At 44.6% G+C, this 21,321-nt stretch overlaps 1 protein-coding gene and 2 pseudogenes across 7 annotated transcripts in view; 1 reads left to right on the forward strand and 2 right to left on the reverse strand.

Annotated features, from left to right (window-relative positions):
* Nucleotides 1-346: 346 nt before the first annotated feature.
* Nucleotides 347-1,078, reverse strand: Atp5f1c-ps3 (ATP synthase F1 subunit gamma, pseudogene 3; annotated as a pseudogene).
* Nucleotides 1,079-14,651: 13,573 nt separating this feature from the next.
* On the forward strand, nucleotides 14,652-16,251 carry Eef1a1-ps15 (eukaryotic translation elongation factor 1 alpha 1, pseudogene 15; annotated as a pseudogene).
* Nucleotides 16,252-18,949: 2,698 nt separating this feature from the next.
* Nucleotides 18,950-21,321, reverse strand: part of Tdrd5 (tudor domain containing 5) — a 48,037-nt gene continuing 45,665 nt past the window's right edge. For 6 of the 7 annotated variants that reach the window (XM_087580197.1, XM_087580194.1, XM_087580196.1 and 3 more), the window contains exon 18: nucleotides 18,950-19,480. In XM_087580197.1, coding sequence (XP_087436323.1) covers nucleotides 19,200-19,480 — 281 coding nt within the window. In that variant the 3' untranslated portion in view covers nucleotides 18,950-19,199. The remainder of the gene's footprint in view (nucleotides 19,481-21,321) is intronic. The other variant, NM_001134740.1, reaches the window with a different exon arrangement.

Raw genomic sequence — 21,321 nt, forward strand, 5'->3', positions numbered from 1 at the left:
TAAGTTACTAGTATGAGATCTCTAATTTTTTTTCTCATTGTAAGTTGTTTATTGTAAGATAATTTACAAACATCCTGCTGTCTTTGTGACTCAGTGGACCAAGTTTCTTCTTCTTCTTCTTCTTCTTCTTTTTTTTTTTTCAGAGCTGGGGACAGAACCCAGGGCCTTACGCTTGCTAGGAAAGCGCTCTACCACTGAGCTAAATCCCCAACCCGTGACCAAGTTTCTTCTAACAAAGACAGCAATCAGTTAAAGTCAGCTTGCTGCGTTTTTCTTCTTTACCTCTTGTCCGAGGATGCAACTTCATTCTCATTAACCCACAGCAGAAGTCCCAGAGATGATCTCAATCAGTTCCTTTGTGATGACAGCCTGGTGGGTGGGTTGAAAGTCAATATCAATTTATTAATCATATCAGAAGGGTGCTTGCTGGTGTTGTCCATGGCAGTCATGCTGGCACTCTGCTCACTGGTGGTGGACTCCTTCAGTAGTAAATGATGTTAGCCAGATTGTATTCCTTGTAATTCTGCAGCACATCAGCATCGATGTCATCATAAATGCCCATGTTCTCAGCAGTCACAATGGTATTGAGAGAAGATGGGCTTCTCTTCTGTCTTGTAGGAGAGAGCAGATCTGAACTGATTAAAACTGATAGAACCTTCATCAAACTCCTATTCAGAATTTAACAACTCAATGACTCCAAAAGTAGGGGGCTTCCGTCCCATGTCTTTGAATGACACCAAACTGATCAGAGTGAATCCTATAAAGTACGCTCTTGATTTTTTTCACCAACTCCAACAATCATAACTTCTTTCCCAGCTGCTGTGAGGGCAGCCGTGTCATTCTTCATCAGTTTAGCCACCAAGGAATGAATAGCACCACAAAGGACACACCGATAATGAGGTGCTTCTTCTTATCCTCAAGTCCCTTAGCATCAGCCTTCTCGTGCAGAGCCAAGGAACCTGTTCCGTACACTTGAGTCTCAGCTCCTGCTCAGCCCAGTGTACTTCATAGACTTGGTAATTTTCTGGATGTTTTTGATGGACTTCAGTCTCCTGTTAATACCTTTCAGAGTCACCATGTTTCAAACTTGCATCCATTGTGGCTGCACAACACAGGCAGACAGCCGAGCTATACTCGTCCCCAAGAACATGGCGGAACCTTGAAGTCTAATTTTTATTTTTAATGCAGGCACTGAGTGTTATGAACTTGCCTCTTGGAATCACCTTCGTGAGTCCCATAAGTTTGGTATGTTGTGTGTTCAGTTTCATTCAATTCTAGAAAAATCTTTCACTTCTTAATTTCTCTTGACCCACTTTTTATTTAGAAGTGAGTTGTTCAGCTTTCATAAGTTTGTAAGCTTTCTGCTGTTTCTGCTGTTGCTGATGCTATCCAGTTTTAATCTGTGGAGGTTGGATAGGATGCAGGGTGCTATTTCAATCTTCTTGTATCCGTTGAGACTCGCTTTGTGTTGAGTATGTGGTCAATATTGGGGAAAGGTCCATGAGGTGGTGCTAAGCAGAAGGTATATTCGTTTGTGTTTGGGTGAAATGTTCTGTATCTGTTAGCTCCAGCATTTCTCTATTTAGTTTTTGTCTGGATGATCTATTGATTAAATGAGGTATTGAAGTTTCCCCTTGTCCGTGTGTGAGAGTCGATATGTAATTAAAATTTGCAGTGGTTTTTCTTTCACAAACTTGGGTGCTGTGGTCCCCAAAGATTCATGTGTTTGAATGCTTGACCACAGGGAGTATCACTATTAAGAGGCATGGTCTTGTTGGAGTATGTATGGGCTTAATAGAGGAAGTGTGTCCAACTTTTAAGTTTTTAATATGTTTTACATTCGTGATATTTATTAATCTGAGATCTTGGGGATGAACCAAAAAAGTTGAGGTTATGATTTTAAAAAGTATTGTGTGGGGCTGGATGGCTCAGTGGTTACAAACACTGACTGCTCTTCCGGAGGTCCTGAGTTCAGTTCCCAGCAAGGTGGTCACAACCATCTGTAATGGAATCTGTTGCCCTCTTCTGGTGTCTGAAGACAGTTACAGTGTACTCACATACATAAAATAAATCTTTTTAAAAAAGTGTTATATGTCAAGCTAGCAAGGGGTCAATTGTGCTGGCTAATTTTATGCCAACTTGACACAGGCTGGAGTCATCTGAGAGGAGGGAACTCTAGCTGGGGAAATGCCTCCAATGTACTGGGTTGCAGGCAAGCCTGTAGAGCATTTTTTTATGTAGTGATTGATGGGGAAGAGGCCAGCCCACTGCGGCTTGAAACACCTTTTACATGAGAGACAGCTGACCACATAGGCTATGAGACTTAGCTCTAGTTCCAGACTGGCTCTCAGCCTCGGTAGCCATGTCCTGTGAGCCTCATCTTGTTTGAAGGCCCTTTTCTGGTTCACCTTTAAGTGAATGGTTTCGAGCAATGTGAGGATTGCTTATTGCAATGCCAGCAGTTGAATGTTTTGAGCTGCCCCCTTGAGAGCCCACCTCCTCTCTGAGTCCCCTAACTCCTGGCGGACCCCAACACATGCTAGCAGAGCAGCTAAAGTGAAGGGCAAAGGTGGGAGCCACATCTGAGGGGTCTGCGAAAGAGCCACTGTAGGGGAGCAGAGTGAGCAAGGGGAGGTTGTGGAGAGGATATCAGAGAGGCAATGTGGAAGCATTTTATGTAGGAGCTTGTAGTTAAGGTTGGCTGACCATCGTGCTGGGAAGTGGCCATATGAGATCTGTTCTGAAGGGAGAGCCAGTAGGATTTCCTGACTGATTGGATGTTAGCAGTGGAAGTGAAGACTCTGGGATGACCCACAGGGGTTTGGTGGTGGGGTAACGGAAAACTGTGCACAGCATAGTTAGGGATGCAGTCATGGTGGCTATCATAAATTTAGATTTGCTAAGTCTGAGATGTTTGGATGTTAGTGAAGAGATCAGCAGGCATTTAAGTCAGTTTGGGGGAGTGATCTTGGCTGATTTTACAAAGGCAGGAGTCCTCAGCTTAGGGACTACCATTAAACCAGAGCCTGGAGGATCTTGCTAAGGTGCCTTCAAACATTAACTAGGAATGGAAAAGAGGATTTTGAAAGATGCTAGGGCTTGAGCAAGAGAAGGAACCCTAAAGGTGGGAGGAAGGCTGGAGAAGAAGGGTATCAGGAGGAAGTGTGGTCAAGCAGGTCACATGCTGACAGGTAGGGCAGGATGACAGGGGGGCAGGGCACGATGACTGGCGGTGGAGTTGGGGGGGTAAGTTGGGGGGCCAGAGTTGGGGGCGCTGACTGGTGGGTTGGGTGATGTGGCAATCTCCAGAGACCCTGGCAGACACCATTTTGGTAGTGTCATGGGTGGAATCGGAAGGGTTTAAAGTGGGAACTGGAGAAGTATAGAGAAGGCCATTCAGGAGACCAGATGGAGAAACGCTACCTGTTTGAGTCCTGACACTACTTTCTGAATGTGACTCCTGGGTAGAGAATATTTACCTTTCTGATGCTCAAGTCACCTATAAAAATGGAACTGTAGTAGGAGTGTTGGGAAGATTGAAAGTATAGGAAGAATGTTGATTGCAATGGTTCACATTGCCAACGTGGCAGGATCTAGAATTACCCAAGGGAGCTTCTGGGCACATCTGCCAGGGGTTATCTGGCTACGATGAGTACTGGCATGCCTCAGGGGCATTCCTTGATTATAGCAACTGAAGTGAAGAGACCAGCCCTGAAGGTAGGGGCAGCTTTCAGTAGCAGCCCAGATACAAGGTCTGATGGGTAGGCTTTGTGGGGTTTTCCTTCTTGCCTTCCCATTGCCTATTTATCCTGTCCTTTCTGCCTGCACTTGCTCCCTCCATTCTCCTTGGACACTAGGGCCTAGCTTCTACAGCCTTCCTCTGTGTCTGAAGACCTGGTGGCTCCCAGGAATCCAGCCTCATAGAGCAAGCGGTTACCAGATTCTCATTCTCTGTGTGTGAAGACAGCCATTGCTGGACTACCCAGACCATACAGGTTAGCCAGCCTAACTTCTCTTTCTGGTTATAGTCATTCCATCGGCTCCGTTCCTCTGGAGAATCCAAACACAGTTATGTAATAAGCGGCCAGCAAAAAAATATTAACCTCACTATGACACAGTATTAGTTTCTGCCACATTTGGGCAAGATTCTTAACTCTTAAGTCTCGGCTGCCTTACACTGTAACATATTGTAACATACGGTCATTGTCTGTCTTACACTGTGACATACTGTAACATGTGGTCATTGTCTGCCCTATACTGTAACATAATGTAATATGAGGTCATTGTTGGAACTGGGTTTTGCCTTTCTCTTGCTGCTAGGTGGCTCTCAAGGACAAGTGCTGATCCTCTATCACACAATACAGAGTTCCTGCAGGTTCTCCTAGCCATACTGAGACTAACCTTCCCTGAGAAAACTGTATAAATATACACCATGAAGTAAGAATCCTCCTTCCCCGAGACCCTCGACTACTTCACATATGCCATGTTTTACATGTAGCTGTGTTCTCAGCCTGAGAAAATCCTTTCGGAAATTCATAAGGATTTTATATTCTTCCTGTGCTAGAAATCTACAAGTACCAGCCTGAGCCCTAACAGAAGATGACCACAGATTTTCTTTACCTAGGAACTGTTCCACTGATCTATCTTGGTTAATGTTTACAGTTTCCAAATGTAATTAGAGCCTTGTTAGGGTCTCCCCACTTCTTCCAAGGAGTAAACTCATAGCTTTAATGCCAATTTCTGTAAATGGGGAATTCTCTGACTATTTCACATAGGGTAAAATTAGAAAATGAATTGAAACCATGGGAAGATCACCCTATGAGAATTACCCTAAAGCTCTATTCCCAAAAGAACTCCCTTGGAAGTCACTTTAACTATTTTCCCAGGTTAAAAACGAATGGTTGGAGAATAGGTGCTCCAAGCCGCATGCTTAACTTGAGTTTCTACAGTGCAGTGAAACAACAGAAGTTCGAGGTGAGGCCCGTGCAGGTGCTGGCATGGCCTCAGAGCGCTTGTCCTCGAGCGCCACCTAGCAGCAAGGAACGACAAACCCAGCCTCGAAAAAGTCCCACTTAACCCCTAGAGGGAAACAAGTCATAATTTGGTTAGTCCGCTCACAAAGCCTGCTCTCAGGAGGAATCCAGTGAATACTTGGACTTATAGTTGCCACACTGAAGACCAGTGAGGTCCTTAGAAGTTGCTTCCACCCCTTCTCTGTCATTGAACAGCCACTCCGGAAGGAGTGCCGCTTGTCCCATGGGGTGGAGAAGTATATGAGCTGGGCAATGCCACCAAGGCTCCCTGGGCCTTTTGTCAGGCCACCTGATACCTTTCAAATATAACAGGAAGTCCAATGTGCTAAGGTTCTAACGGATATCCATTTTTCTTGTTGAGCTGCTGTCCTGTGAGCAAACACTGAGAACAGTTCCTGGCTTCCGGGAATATTGCTGCCACACTGCCCAGGGCCAATGTTGGGTCCCTGTCGGGAGTAGCACCAAAAGCTATCTGGGTTCAGATACAAAGCTCACATCAAATCTGGTCAGCACGCAGTGGGACGATGCTACCAGGGAATAAAAGGATATAGGATTTCAATATCGATCAATCAAACTCAGGTCGCAGTCCTTGTGGCTTATTTCAAACGAGACTGACTTCACAGCACTGAAGTTCTCAATGTATTCCCAGGACAGTGGGCCTGAGCCTTGATCCGACACAGTCACTTACTACATGAGGTGCTTGAGAGGAAAAGGGGGTTCCAGGAGCAGGAAGGAGAGAGGATGTTGGCTGGGTGTGGCAAGGGAAGTTAGGGAAGTCTCTGGCTCAGGGCTGCGCTTGCTTTTCCTTCCCTGAGATTTGCCACTCTTGTGTTTGAAGGTTTCATGAGGAGCACAGGAAGGCATGGCCATAACTCTCTTGTATGCAGCTGGGTTCAGCATTCTGCATAGTAGCTGTCGGTCTGGTGCTCATTAGAACTACATGGAACCAGTTAAATCAGAATCTCTGTGGGATGTGGCCCAAGTGGAGAAGTTTATTACTCACATCATGTGGAAGACATTTGAAAGCTCCCCGAGTGATGCATATGCCAGGTGAGGCTTACAAACTACTGCTGTACCTACCACTTGAATGATGTTTTATTAAAGTAATTAATATATAAAATGTAAAAGGCATGCATAGTGATGGGCTACTTTCCATGTAATGTTCACAAGTATACGAGTGTAAATGTTCACCTCAGACCAAAATGTATCTCCTAAAATACTTGCCTGAAGGTCCTCGTGGTCTTGAACTTGTGAGTTCAAGCTATCCTGCCATCTGCTGCCCTTGACTACAGCCGCAAGCCGCCGTACCCAGCCAGTTTCGCTCTTTATGGTGTGTGTGCAGCACATCTGCTGATCGATTCTGTTTCTGCTATTTCTTGGTTACTGTGGAGAACCCTTCATTGAATGTGAAATGCTGATGTCTCTCCCACATACTGATTTTATCTCCTTCGAATACACATGCAGTGGTGAATTGCTAATTTATGTGGGGGCTCTAGCTTTATCTTTTGAGGGCTCTCAATATTTCTAGGACTACGCTAACTTACACCCCAACAGTTTGCAATGGTTCCATTTCCGCTGCATCTTCGCTGGCGCCAAGTTTTGGTCTTTTTGGAGTCAGCTGATAAATTTGGGGTTGATTTCATTTCCCCGATGGTCACTGATGATGTGATGTTTTATTTATAAAGAAAATATGACCCATTCTTTTAAAGAAGCGTCTATTTAGACCTGTTGCCCAAGTTTGAAATTTTTAAAGTTTTAAAAACTTTTAAAATTCCTTTGATTTCTGGGCATCAAATGAATAATTTGTGCATTTTTTTCCCATCCTGTAGGTCACTACTGCACCTGCTGATTTTCCATGAGGGTTTCCTGGTCTCATTCTCTATAGCTGCCTTTACTCCCTAGGCTTTGGGAGTCTTGCCCAGCCCCATCCGTGCATATCCCAACAATGAGCTGTGAGACTGCTTCTTGGTTAGGCATGGGAGCTCTTGTCTGCTTCCCCATCTTAGCACTGAAACTCTCCCGTATTTACCCTCACATACGTACTCTCCATCCCCACTCCCCCTACTCCCATTGAATATTGCTTGACAGGAACTGATGTGGGGTGTAGTCAACCTCAGGGCCACGCCATTTTAAAAAGCTGATCCCCATCTCCTCCTAGCAGTAGCTATTAAAGCCCAAAACAAAAGGCTCTGTGATAGTCTGTGGGCCCAGGGAGTGGCAGTATATAGGAAGTGTGGCCTTGTTGGGGTAGGTATGTTACTGTGGGTGTGGGCTTAAGACCCTCACCCTAGCTGCCTGGAAGTCAGTCTTCCACTAGCAGCCTTCAGATGAAGATGTAGAACTCTCAGCTCCTCCTGCACCATGCCTGTCTGGATGCTGCCATGTTCTCGCCTTGGTGATAATGGACTGAACCTCTGACCCTGTAAGCCAGCCCCCTTTAAATGTTGTCCTTTTTAAGAGTTGCCTTGGTCATGGCACACATGTTCACAGCAGTGACACCCTAAGCCAAGGTCCTAAACTAGTGATGGGATTTCATGCCTACTGTCCCCTCCGCAGCCCCAGCGGCTCTGCCAGGACGTTGCCTGGCTTGTGCAGGTCTGTGCTTGTTGTCACTGCTTTGGGCTCATATGAGCATCTGCTCTCCTTGTTCCCTTGAAGCTCTCACACAGCTCTGGCTCAGAGAATCTTTCTCACCTTTCCCTGAGCATTGTGGGAGGGGCACGATATGTATGTCCCACGTAGAGCTGAGCACTCCCGTCTTACCCTCTGCACACTGACCAGTTGAGGTTCTCCGCTGAGAGCTGCACTATTCTATGGGAATGGCCCTAAGACATTAACAATTGTTTTAATGCTATATCCACGTAATTGAAAATGAACTAGGTTTTCCATAGGCCCCATGGCCCATCACCGCAGTTTCTTGGCCTTGAGTTGATACTTTATTGATGAAGTGTTACCTTTATAATATATAGGGGCCTTTTTAGAATCTCTTCTAATTTTGATTTTACCCCTCAGGTATCAGAGTAGCCAGGCCAGCTTCTTTTGGCCTTCCCGTTGCTTGACAGGTTCTAGACTGTCTGTGAGTGTCCTAGCTAGTGAAGTGGGTTTCTTCCAACAACAAAGTGAGTAGTGTTTGGTAATCAAGCCAGCTAGTCTGCATTTTTTTTTTTATTGGTAAGTCGAGTCCATTTACATTTACTATTGGAATAGTTAATTCCCATAACTTTGTTCTTTCCCTGTTGGACTGCTGTCTGATCTTTTCTTCCTCTCCCATTAGTATTAATGTCTTCTGGTTTACTGCGTCAGGCACGATGGCTTTCTTTCCAACTGTCCATTGGTCATGTAGTCAGTCTCCTCATAAACGTTGTTCTCCACTAAGCTCCTGTGGTTGGGTTTGTCACTCCTTTGTGTACAGTATTCCTTTAAGCATTTTCTATGGTACAGATGTGGTGGTCATGAATTGCCTCCATTTCTCCTTGTTTGGAAATATATTTATTTTTCTATCACTTTTATTTACTTATTTATTTATTGGCCAGAGAGATGGCTCAGTGGTCACAAGCTCAAATTGTTCTTCTAGAGGACCCAAGTTCATTTCCCAGCATCCAAATAGATGACTTAGGACACCTATAATGCCAAATCCAGGACATGTGACTCCTTGGGGCCCTTAACTCGCATGCACATACCCACGAACACACACACATTAAAAAAATACAATTTTAATATTTGTGTATGGAAATACACCCCTTTTGTTCAGGATGCCTGTAGAGGCCTGGTACTGGATTTGTAGGCAGCTGGGAGCTGCCATGTATCTAATCCACATTCCTAGCCACTCTCTGTCGATTGTAAAAGAGCTTTGTGGGCTCTCACAAGCTCGGTTGAGAGTTATTACAGTCATTTCCTCTGAGGGCTCAAAATACACTATTCCATGGTTTCCAAGGTCTTAAACTTGTGGTGAGATCTGACACAATCAGTGTGTCTGCATTTGTAGGTGAGTTCTCCTTAGAGCTTTTAATAGTTTTCCCCCCTTCAACCATGGAGAGGTGACTCTGCTCACGTCTGTTTGCAATGCTAAATGCCTCTGAAGTTTGGATGACATTTTTTCCTATATCTGGTAGTTTCCTGCTATAATTCCCCATAATGTTGCTATTTTTCTTGTTATTGTCTGATCTTTTGTTCCTCTCCCACTAGTAATAGCAGCCTTCCCGGAATAGATTGGTATGCGTTTAATTCTCGCCTCAGGTCCTTCTGCCCCAGAGGTGTGATTTCTTCATCACACCTAGGGTTTGTCACCCCCACAATGTCTTTCCTTGGCCTTGTCCCTGCCATTCTTTTAAAATTTTCTGCTCTCTGTCTTCTGTTGGTTGAGACCATCGGCAATGTTTACATTGTATTTTTAAGTTGGTTCACTGAGTCTCTAACATTTTTATTTGTCAACACACACCTCTGCCTCCTGCCCCTTCCCCCTACTTCCTGCCCCCTCCCCATCCCCGCTGCCAATCTTAACTTCTTTGCTGAATTTTCTTCCATGATGTTGACTTTTTTAACCATATTTATATTTTCTCACTCATCTTGCTGACATTTCCCCCCAGATGCTAGACTAAATTCCACTGCATGTTTTATACCTTGAAAGGGTCACTGCTCATCTTTACATGAAGCATTAACAGTCATCAGCTGTCTGATCATTTCACTGTCTTGAGTTCAGTAGTTGACTTACGACCTTTTGGCAGTCCTACTGCGTTGCTTCTGGTACTTCTGTCTGGTGACACCTCTCCTGGTTTGATGTGGGGATCTGATGTTCGTGGAGTGATTCAGTATCAACCAGGGAGGATAAAACAAACTCGTGTTGAGGCTGAAGAGGTGTCTCTGGTTAAAAGCATTGTCTGCTCTTCCAGAGGACTCAGGTTCAATTCCCAGCACCCTCACAAAAGACCACAACCAGCCAGAGGACCCAACAGCTCCTTCTGGCCTCTGGCTACCAGCTACCACATGGTACATAGACATACATGCAAACAAAACACCCATGCACACACACAGAAAACAAAACCCAATTTAATAAACTATTGTAATTGCAACAACATCAAACTGAACAAACTCTAGAACTAGATTAACTAAAGCTGGCAGCTAAGGATGATCTGTCCATTGATGAGAATGGGGGTACTGAAGTCATTCTACCTTGCCTAACTGTTCCTTTATGTCCAAGAGTGTTTTAAGATAAACTTGGGGCTGGGGATTTAGCTCAGTGGTAGAGCGCTTACCTAGGAAGCGCAAGGCCCTGGGTTCGGTCCCCAGCTCCAAAAAAAAGAACCAAAAAAAAAAAAAAGATAAACTTAAAATCATTCTATGAAGAATGATTTCCTCTATTAATATGTAGAGGCCTTCATTTCTTCTAATTTTTTTAAAGATTTATTTTATGTATGTAAGGACATTGTCACTGTCTTCATATGCACCAGAAGAGGGCATTGGATCCCATTACAGATGGTTGTGAGCCACCATGTGGTTGCTGGGAATTGAACTCAGGACCTCTGGAAGAGCAGTCAGTGCTCCTAACCACTGAGCCATCTCTCCAGCCCCCTAGTTTTGGCTTTTTCTTTTGGCTCCACTTGTTTAGTATGCTGTTTCTCTACCTTTCACTTTCAGTCCACATTCCATCAGGGGTTTTCACAAGAGTTCTCCTGTATTTATCATAGCTTTACTAAACACCACAGTTTGAAATCCATCCTTTTAAAGTATATGGTTGGCTGAATTCTTCAAAATAGAATGCTTATAGAGTTTGCAGCTATGAGAGCCACCCAGCTTTCCTTCAAAGAAACACACTAGCTCTCTGCTGGCTCCTTCCCCCCTCTGCCTTGACGTATTTCTGTGGATTCTCCTGTTCTAGAGTAACTGGGATCATCCGAGGTACTGCCTTTATGCCTGGCTTCTTTCCCTTGGCATAACATTTTCAAGAATGACATGCAGTGGGGTTGGGGATTTAGCTCAGTGGTAGAGCGCTTGCCTAGGAAGCGCAAGGCCCTGGGTTCGGTCCCCAGCTCCGGAAAAAAAAAAAAAAAGAACCAAAAAAAAAAAAAAAAAAAGAATGACATGCAGTGCTAATATATCATTATATTGCATTAATAATAATACATCAGCAGCTGCATCATTCTCTTGACCATACATCAGGACATGCATGCCATAGTCTGACCTTTCACTGGCGGACATTTCGTACCATTTTTCAGATTTTAGGTTATGCAGCTTTCTTACCTTTACTGCTGCCTGATGAAGTAGTGTTTCTTCAATCTTGTCTCCTATCTTGGTCTTTCAGTTGTTTGATCTAGTCCTGTCAGTAAGGCTTGCACTATTTCCAGAGTTTGTTTGAGGTTTTTGTCTGGCTGGCTTTGTGGCTGGGCCAGGTCAGTCTACCCTTGGGCCACGTTAGCCTAAAACAGGTTTCCACATCACTCTCAACCCATACATGTTCACTGCTTCTTCCCCATACGCAGCAACCTCTGTTTCCTCTTGCCTCAGCCACTTCCCTCTCACAGACCTAGGATACTGAGTTAATGTCCGGTTAGTATTTAGTTTATGCCCACTGGATACAAGGTTAACACTAATAAGCTCAGCTTAGTTATGGGATCTTGAGACATTTTTTTCCTTCAAAGTAGTCTTTTTTTCCTCATTTCCACCAAGAGTAGGCTGTTAAATAGGAATGGATAATTCTCTTTAAAATAAAAAAATAACTAAATTTATGGAACAGGGGTTAGAAGAAGGCAGGGCTCAAAGGATTTAAGGTATTGCCTTCAGCTCTGGCTACTTCTTGATGAAAGTGGGCCAAGCCCTCCTCTTCATCCCATGCCAAGTGACCTGAGCCAGGGGCCAGTCTCTGAGCATCAGGAGTATGTTGTTTGTTGTTGGTCGCAGTTTATTAAGTAGTTGTGTGCAAAGAAAAAATAAGAAATATCCTGACAGAGAATATGGAACTTGCCCCAAGGAACTTGACGCCCCGATCAGCAGGAAGTAGCCTAACGATAATGTTGCTCCTTTTCTCTCCTATCTAGTGTTAGGGGGTTGAGAAAGAAGAACCTACCAAGTAGCAAAAGACCGGCCACAGAAGTGATCTTGCTGAACCCCATGTATGCGGGTGTAATCCATGTACACCTAAGTTATAAGTAGCAGCTGAACTGTCGTCAGTGGATTGGAAGGAGACATTTCTGAACCTAAAGTATTTGGAAAGGAACCCCCACATTAGATGCTGAAAGATTCTGCAAAGTACAGCATCTGATCAGAAGCAGATGCCCTGCTGTCAGGGATACAAAGTATAAAAGATCTTACCTGTTAATCACACTCAAACATACACCCATCCGCTCTCAACCTTCCTATGCTGTAACAGTAAAACAATCTACTTCCGTACTCTGCAGTGCTCGGGGCAGAAAGCAGGGCACTGTCACACCAGGCAAATGTTCTGCTCTCAGCTACACCGAGCCCAGTTGTCTACTTCTGACTCTGGCCCATGTTGTATATGCTTAAGTTTTCATCACTGTCTGGGAAACGCAGGCACCCCGGGGGAAGTAGGCATCCTGGGGAGCAGATGATTTTCCACAGGCTTTTCTTTGCTTCTTTTTTTTTTTTTCTTTTTTCGTTTTTTCAGAGCTGGGGACCGAACCCAGGACCTTGCGCTTGCTAGGCAAGCGCTCTACCACTGAGCTAAATCCCCAGCCCCTTTTCTTTGCTTCTTAAGTCCAAAGTGGCACACATAAGCCTATCCCACTGTTTTCATACATGTAGCATAAGAGAGCTTCCACTAGAGACCACACTGTAGGAGGAAAACACCTTGTCAAGGAGTAATCTGTTCTAGTAAGAAATGAGAGGAACTTAAGGTCCACTGGGATGGCAGATGAAGGTAAAGTTCTGGAATTTGAGACCATCTGGAAACAATCTGTTCCAGGTAGAACTGGATCGCGGGATCAGTGTGGAGCAAAGGAAGAATACTGAGAATACTGAATGGCAGCTTGTTTGTAGGACGGCATCAAAGGGGGATTCCAAAGCCTCGGTGATACCTCACCAGGGTCTGACACATGCCATAAAGAAAGACCGGTCTGTGAACAGCTACCAGGAGCTTAAGTGTGCAAAGGGGAGACGTAAGAGTCAAGAAACCAACACCTCACAGAGAACTCTTTCTAGAGCTGTCTGTTAGCATTTCTATTTCCTAACATTTTACGTCTTTTTGGAATTAAACTCCAGTGTAGTGGCATGAGAAGCAGGGGCTCTTACTCATAGTCAGGCGTCACTGCCCCACTCACTGAGAACAGTTCCTTTCCCACATTCCACTCAGATCCTCATGTTTGTCATCATCAGCCAAAATGTGTAGCTGTGCCACCAGCTCTGTCCACAGACTTCCGCTCCAGCACCGTTCCTGACAGGGGTTGTTTGTCCCATCAACTCACCAATCGGCCTGACAAGGTTGTGATACTATTGGCTTACCTGAACCAAGTACACAGAAAACGTGAACCATTGAGGTAAGGACTTCTGTAATATTTAAGACGTAAGTAACACATGTGCCTCTTTCCATGGTGAAACTGAATTCTTGGTCTTACATCAAGTTCATCTTAGACACTTTCTAAGCCTAGAGTGGTGGGGCGCCCTGTAATCCCAGCCCTTGGGAGGCAGAAGCAGGAGGTTCACAGAGAGTTCAAATCCAGCCTGGGCTACCCGGTGAGCTCAAGCCAAGGCCAAGCTACTTGGTGAGACCTTGTCTTATGACAACAATGACATCTTTCCATTGGATATAAATCTTGCTTTCTGTTAAATACTTTTAACCTATGGAAAATGGATATAAGTAAAACATTATTCCTTAATTATGTTTCTAACTTTAGACACACAGTAGACAACAGGATAAAAGAAGGAAGATTCGCTCAATCTTTGGAGATAACAGCATTGTCTTTAGCTATTTATGGAGCTCAGGTTTGCTGCATGGAGAATGTCTATGCTTGTTTTCGTATTGATTCTGTAGGGATGAAATACTGACTTGAATGTGTGACCCACATAACTTAGTTGAGTGAGATACAGAGCTCATGTAATTAGAAGGCAGACTTGACCTCCTTTTCGTCTAAACTGCTTGTCTTCATTTTTGGCATGAGCTTTGTAAACCGTTGTTGTATTGTCTTCTTATCCCATGAAACTGAAAATTCACTTGCATCCTTAAGTCAATGGGACAAACGACCCCTGTCAGGACCGGTGCTGGAGCGGAAGTCTATGGACAGAGCACAGATACACATTTTGGCTGATGATGACAAACATGAGGATCTGAGTGGGATCTGAGTGGGATGTGGGAAAGGAACTGTTCTCAGTGAGTGGGGCAGTGACGCCTGACTATGAGTAAGAGCCCCTGCTTCTCATGCCACTACACTGGAGTTACTCAGCATCTAATGTGGGGTTTCCTTTCCGAAAAGACGTAAAACGTTAGGAAATAGAAATGCTAACAGACAGCTCTAGAACAGACCTCTCTGTGAGGTGTTGGTTTCTCAATTCTTGTGACTCTCCATTGAGGTACTTTGGCTGTGCAACTGGTTCATTATTACTTAAATTATCTATGCTTAAGAATGCAAGGTCTTGCTTTTTCGCAACGGGTTTGCCGTCAGAACGGAGGTGTTGTGAAAGCCACCGCTAATTCAAAGCAAAAATGGGAAAGGAAAAGACTCACATCAACATGGTCGTAATTGGACACGTAGATTCCGGCAAGTCCACCACAACTGGCCACCTGATCTACAAATGTAGTGGAATCGACAAAAGAACCATCGAAAAGTTTGAGAAGGAGGCTGCGGAGATGGGAAAAGGTTCCTTCAAGTATGCCTGGGTCCTGGACAAACTGAAGGCTGAGCGTGAGCGTGGTATCACTATTGACATCTCCCTGTGGAAATTTGAGACCAGCAAGTACTATGTGACTGTCATTGATGCCCCAGGACACAGAGACTTCATCAAGAACATGATTACAGGCACATCTCAGGCTGATCGTGCTGTCCTGATTGTTGCTGCTGGTGTTGGTGAATTTGAAGCTGGTATCTCCAAGAACGGGCAGACCCGTGAGCATGCTCTTCTGGCTTACACTTTGGGTGTGAAACAGCTAATTGTTGGTGTCAACAAAATGGATTCCACCGAGCCACCATACAGTCAGAAGAGATACGAGGAAATCATTAAGGAAGTCAGCACCTACATTAAGAAAATTGGCTACGGGGCTGGGGATTTAGCTCAGTGGTAGAGCGCTTACCTAGGAAGCGCAAGGCCCTGGGTTCGGTCCCCAGCTCCAAAAAAAGGAACAACAAAAAAAGAAAATTGGCTACAACCCTGACACAGTAGCATTTGTGCCAAGTTCTGGTTGGAATGGTGACAACGTGCTGGAGCCAAGTGCCAATATGCCGTGGTTCAAGGGATGGAAAGTCACCCGCAAAGATGGCAGTGCCCGTGGTTCCAAGCTGCTGGAAGCTTTGGACTGCATTCTGCCGCCAACTCGTCCACCTGACAAGCCTCTGCGACTGCCCCTCCAGGACGTCTATAAAATTGGCGGCATTGGCACTGTCCCCGTGGGCCGAGTGGAAACTGGTGTCCTCAAACCTGGCATGGTGGTTACCTTTGCTCCAGTCAATGTAACAACTGGAGTCAAGTCTGTGGAAATGCACCATGAAGCTTTGAGTGAAGCTTTCCTGGGGACAACGTAGGCTTCAACGTAAAGAAGGTGTCTGTCAAAGACGTTAGACGTGGCAATGTAGCTGGTGACAGCAAAAATGGCCCACCAATGGAAGCGGCTGGCCTCACTGCTCAGGTGACCATCCCGAACCATCCAGGCCAGATCAGTGCTGGCTATGCCCCTGTTCCGGATTGTCACACGGCCCCCGTAGCATGCAAGTTTGCTGAGCTTAGAGAGAAGATCGATTGTCCTTCTGGTAAGAAGCTGGAAGATGGCCCCAAATTCTTGAAGTCTGGTGATGCTGCCATTGTTGACATGGTCCCTGGCAAGGCCATGTGTGCTGGGAGCTTCTCTGACTACCCTCCACTCGGTCGTTTTGCTGTTTGTGACATGAGGCAGACAGTTGCAGTGGGTGTCATCAAAGCCGTGGACAAGAAGGCTGCAGGAGCTGGCAAAGTCACCAAGTCTGCCCAGAAAGCTCAGAAGGCTAAATGAGTATTATCCCTAACACCTGCCACCCCAGTCTTAATCAGTGGTGGAAGAACGGCCTCAGAACTGTTCGTCTCAATTGGCCATTTAAGGTTAATAGTAAAAGACTGTTAATGATAACAATGCATCGTAAAACCTTCAGAAGGAAAGAATGTTTTGTGGACAATTTTTTTTGTGTGTGGCAGTTTTAAGTTATTAGTTTTCAAAATCAGTACTTTTTAATGGAAACAACTTGACCAAAAATCTGTCACAGAATTTTGAGACCCATTAAAACAAGTTTAATGAGGAAAAAAAAAAAAAAAAGAATGCAAGGTCTTGGTAAACCAGTTCTGGTCACCTATTAGTTTCAAAGGTTTTCTCTAGCAAAGTCACTCTTCTGCACTCATCACTGAACCTGTACCTTCTGACACACATCATCAAGGTTCACGAAAGGGACTTGCAAGCCTTAGCTCTGGAAGGGCACCAAGTTGGAAGTTACAAGACACAGTCATTTAGGTATACAACTCTAGAGAAGCCAGTCTTACCAGGCTTCCCGTTTCCTCACCCAAGGTTCTTCCTAGACAAAAACATATCTCTAGGTTAGACAGAGTAAATATAGGCAGACATTTCTTTTTTTTTTTTTTCTTTTTTTTCAGAGCTGGGGACCGAACCCAGGGCCTTGCGCTTGCTAGGCAAGCGCTCTACCACTGAGCTAAATCCCCAACCCTTAGGCAGACATTTCTAGTCTAGCCTTTTAAGGAGAACACACACATCTCAGATGTGTGATGTTGAGAGAAAAAGTGACTGATGCTGACACAGCTCATCCACTTTAGATGGGAGAGGGGTAGCCTTGACTATTAGTAAAAGCCACTCTGCCTGCATCTCTGAGGAGTCAAGAACTAGGGATTTCCTGTTCTTACTGGGTTCCTTCTCATTCACCTCAGCTTCTACTTCCTAGTCATCTTCTCACAGAAACCTCCAATTCTGCTAATAAAAGCTCTAATATCGCAAATGTCTTCCATATACACACCAACCCATTTGCTGACAATAAAATGACGGTTAATGTAAACTGTAGAACATCCTCATCTTTTGTGTACTACTTCGCTCTCTTCCCCCTCTACAGAGACAGGGTCTTGCTGTGGTTGGCCAGCTTCCCAAGTACTAGGACGGTAGACATGAGGACATGAGCCACCATGCCAAGCTCTCTTTTACGTATGGTCTTGTTGTCCCTGGCCATGTACAGAAACCTATTTGTTCTCTTCCAAATGATATATCAACTTTGCTTCTCTCTGGCTATTTAACTACCTAATAAAACCCATGTTTGGGAACAAGGTAGGTCAAGAGACTTGCATATGGCTGTTCTAGCCAAGGCTCGGTAGTCAAAAAGTTCTTTTAAAGGTCTGTTCTTCACCCTAACGCATGTTAACTATGAATTTCTCCATGGGCTTCTTTCAAATTGTGCTGATACTCAGTTTGACCTGGTGCTAAGGGTCTAGCTGTCCATTTTCAAAAGGATGAGTAACTACAAAGCTTTAGTACAGTTAATTCTATCTTGCAGTGTATTTAGCAATAGTTGATGTCAGCTTATAAACCCATCCGACTGTCTAGTTTTGATAGAGCTCTTCCTGGAAGCTGGTTGCTAATACAGAGACGGGGGCGGGGGGTGTTGTTCACCAACTAAATGCTGACTTCAAACTTCCTCTATGACATAATGATTCTATGTCATAAGATTCACCCTGCTCCAGATTCAGATCAGCTCACTGGGGATGTGAAGAATACTGTTCAGACTTGCAGTTGTAAAGGAAGAAACTCCGGGGGGTGGTCTGAATGAGAATAGCCCCACAGGCTCATGTATTTTGAGCACTTAAGTCATCCAGGAGTAGAACTGTTTGAGAAGGATTAGGAGGTGTGGCCTTGTTGGAGGAAGTGTGTTGCTGGGGGTGGGCTTTGATGTTTCAAAAGCTCATACCAGGCCCAGTCTGTCACTCTGCTCTGCTTTCTGGCATCATGAGGATGGACTAAGCCCTCCAGTAAGAGTTGCCTTCTGATGGTGTCTCTTCCCAGCCACAGAATATTAATAACGACAGGTTGGCGCCAGTGGCTCATGTATTGCTATGACAGGCCTGCTATTTGTTGAAGGAATATGGATTGGTTTAGAGCACTCTAAGTGGGATTTAGTGGGCCAGTCCTAGTAAGAACATGGAAGGCGGCAGTGCTGAGGGTGGCCTGCACTATGCAGGCCCAGCTCAGAGGAGAAGAATAATATCGGCTAGTTTAGAAACCATTCTTGTTATATTTGAGCAAAGAATGTGGCTGGCCAAATTAAAAAGATTTTAAACAGCTTGGTACAGACTGTGTGGTGTGATGACGCTTATACAGATCTACAGTGAAAAGGAACAAGTGGGTCAAAGAGAAGAAAGAGGGCACCAGGAAATGTGATGTAGAAGACAGAAGTCCCAGTGATCAAGGGGATAAAACGTTTAAGAAACGCCACATGATAAATGGAATAAGGGGAGTGTGCTCTTTTTGGCAAGCCCCACTCAGCCAACCCAGCAACCTAGGAACTGAGGCAGCCTCAGGATTTCCTAGGCCTGAAAGAACAATGGAGAGTTTATGCAAAGGCAATTGAAGGAGAGGCCTAGCAAGCAGGAGAACTTGGTGACTTTGACCTGTGGTTCTGCATTTAGAGTTGGGATGCCGTGGCCATGCTTGGAGCAGGAGAATTCTTGCCCGGAGAGGTCACTGTGTGTGAAAGTACTTTTTTGTCTTGCTAAATATAAATCACAAAACTAAATTAGTTTTTCAATTTTCATTTATCAGTCATGATATGTACAAGAACAACACTCACAGAAACATCTACACAAACTCCTTTAAAGTACTTCATTAAAACAAAGGTGAACCAAACCATTCAGAATGACGTCTAATCATGAACAAAAATAAGAATTAACGTAAAATATCAATACTTACACGTCAAAGTGATCAGTTAGCAAAACAAAGCTAGCACATGGTCACGCAGAAAGAAGACCAAGCGACCCTCCCAACCACTACTTCACCCCATCTCTCTCTGCCTCTTGTCCCTCAAGCTTCCCTCCTTTCACACTGGGGTACCAGTGCAGGAGGCTCCTGGACGTGGCTAACCGCGCAGCTGCTCCCAAGACAGCCGTGGCTGTACTTCGAGGAATGTAGAGCTTCTGAGAAATCTGGTGCTGGGGGGACAAAATGAAAGAGAGCTGGTCTATGGCTCCTTGGCTCTTGTCCTTGACTACCGCATCAGCATGGCTATTAGAAAAATCTTCATTCTTTAGGCTCCCTGGAGAGCTCTCCACTAAAAAAGAGAAAAAAACAGAAGAGTCCTTTCAAAAAGTTCTCCATCTCACTGCCTGCCTCAGTCTAGTTCTTTACCAACGTGTGCTGCAGCCTTCTCTGACTCATGGCTATCACCAGTCAGAGGGGATGCTACTTGGAAAACAGCCATGGATAGGAGGAAAGACGCAGACTTGAGGATCCTGCATTAGTGTGTAAATGAATACTTAGAGGCTGAGGGCCAAGAGAGGGAGGAACACATGAGTGAAGAATGAACTGGATGAAGTTCAAACCCCAGAGAGGAGCCCATAAACACCCTTGTTTCTTTCCATCACAAAGGAAAGTGATTCGCCATAGATATCCTGTTGTCAGATGGTTCTAGTTCCAAGTCTGTGCCAGAGTCAGAACAAAGCTATAAAAGACCACTTGTTAACAAGACATTCTCTGCTGATTATGTAGGAGACATAACCATGGAAATAAAGTGAAACCCTGGAGCTCTAACACCCGGATTGGTGACCACAGCCCGGATGGTGGACACTCGTACGTGGACAGGCTAGACCTGTGATGAGTCTTTCCCACTCAAGACCCCCTTTGCCCGAGAAACTTTACAGGAGTCTGGTATACAAAACAGGCATATAAATGGAATGTTTACTGGCAATTTTACTGTTTTTAAAGATACAATCAAATTTGTATACTAATGTGACAGATCCTTTGTTTACACGAAAGGATCGAATCTTAGCTGAGTGATAACAGGACAAGGAACATCTTCAATGCTTTTCTTATCAGTATTTTCATTTTATTATCAACCCTGAGAACACTGTCTCACTGAAATATATTATAAAATGACGAGAATTATGTTTTAGATCACTTCAGAAATTGTTAGAAATTCTAATCTCAAAGGCAAAATTCAATTTTAAAAAATGAAACTCATCAACTCAAACATTTGAATGCAATCCCAAGAGACACTAATTTGATGCTTAGATGGTAAGGAAGGACAGTTGGGAAATGGGAAATAAAAGTCTTTGTTTTCTATAACTGAACTGCTGTGTTGTATTGGTTTTGCTTTGTTTGAATACAGGGTATCATGTGGTAAATTCTACCCTCTGGGACTATTCTGTAGAACCTCTGATCCTCCTGCCCCACGTCTAAGTGCTGAGTGGGTTCAAGAGGTTACAGAGGGCTTGGGCTGTGTGTACTAGGCAAGCACTTTATTAACTGAGCTCCATCCAGTTCCTAGCCCCACTTTTTTGGGTAAATCATGATGTTTCTATAGGAGCAGAAAACTGTACAATAGAAACACTGCACTATTCATCTCAAGTCTGAGCCACGGTGCTTTGGACAGCATTGTTGGCCGGGTCATGCTGCACGGTAGATCAGCATGCAGAATGCAGTGCTCATCTTAAGTGTGCAGGGACAAAGGCTGAAGTCTAGCCCTGTGAGGCAGCACGTGGGAGCCCACCACAAGGACCCTGCATTCATTAAGAGTTTGAATTGAGGGGCTGGAGATGTGGCTCAGTACTTAAAGAGCACTGGCTACTCTTTCAGAGGTCCTGGGTTCAATTATGAGTGCCCACAGGGCAGCATATACAACCACAGACTCATGGGATCCAGGGTCCTCTTCAGGTGTGCAGACACAACACTCATAAAGGACATAAATGAATAAATCTTTAAAAGGTTTGAGTTGAGTTTTGGTGGCTGCATATTCAAAGCCTTTTACTACGGTACATTTTCACCCCTCGCTGATTTAAGAAGTCAATTCCTAGGCCAGGGCTATAGTAGGTAGCAATCCTACTGCAGGAGAAGAACAGTCATGTTCTGGGGCAGAGTAAACTAACTTGGCTTTATTCCACGGTCCCCCTTGGT

Source organism: Rattus norvegicus, chromosome 13 (assembly GCF_021556685.1).
Source record: "Rattus norvegicus strain SHRSP/BbbUtx chromosome 13, alternate assembly SHRSP_T2T, whole genome shotgun sequence".
Taxonomy (NCBI): Eukaryota; Metazoa; Chordata; class Mammalia; order Rodentia; family Muridae; genus Rattus; species Rattus norvegicus.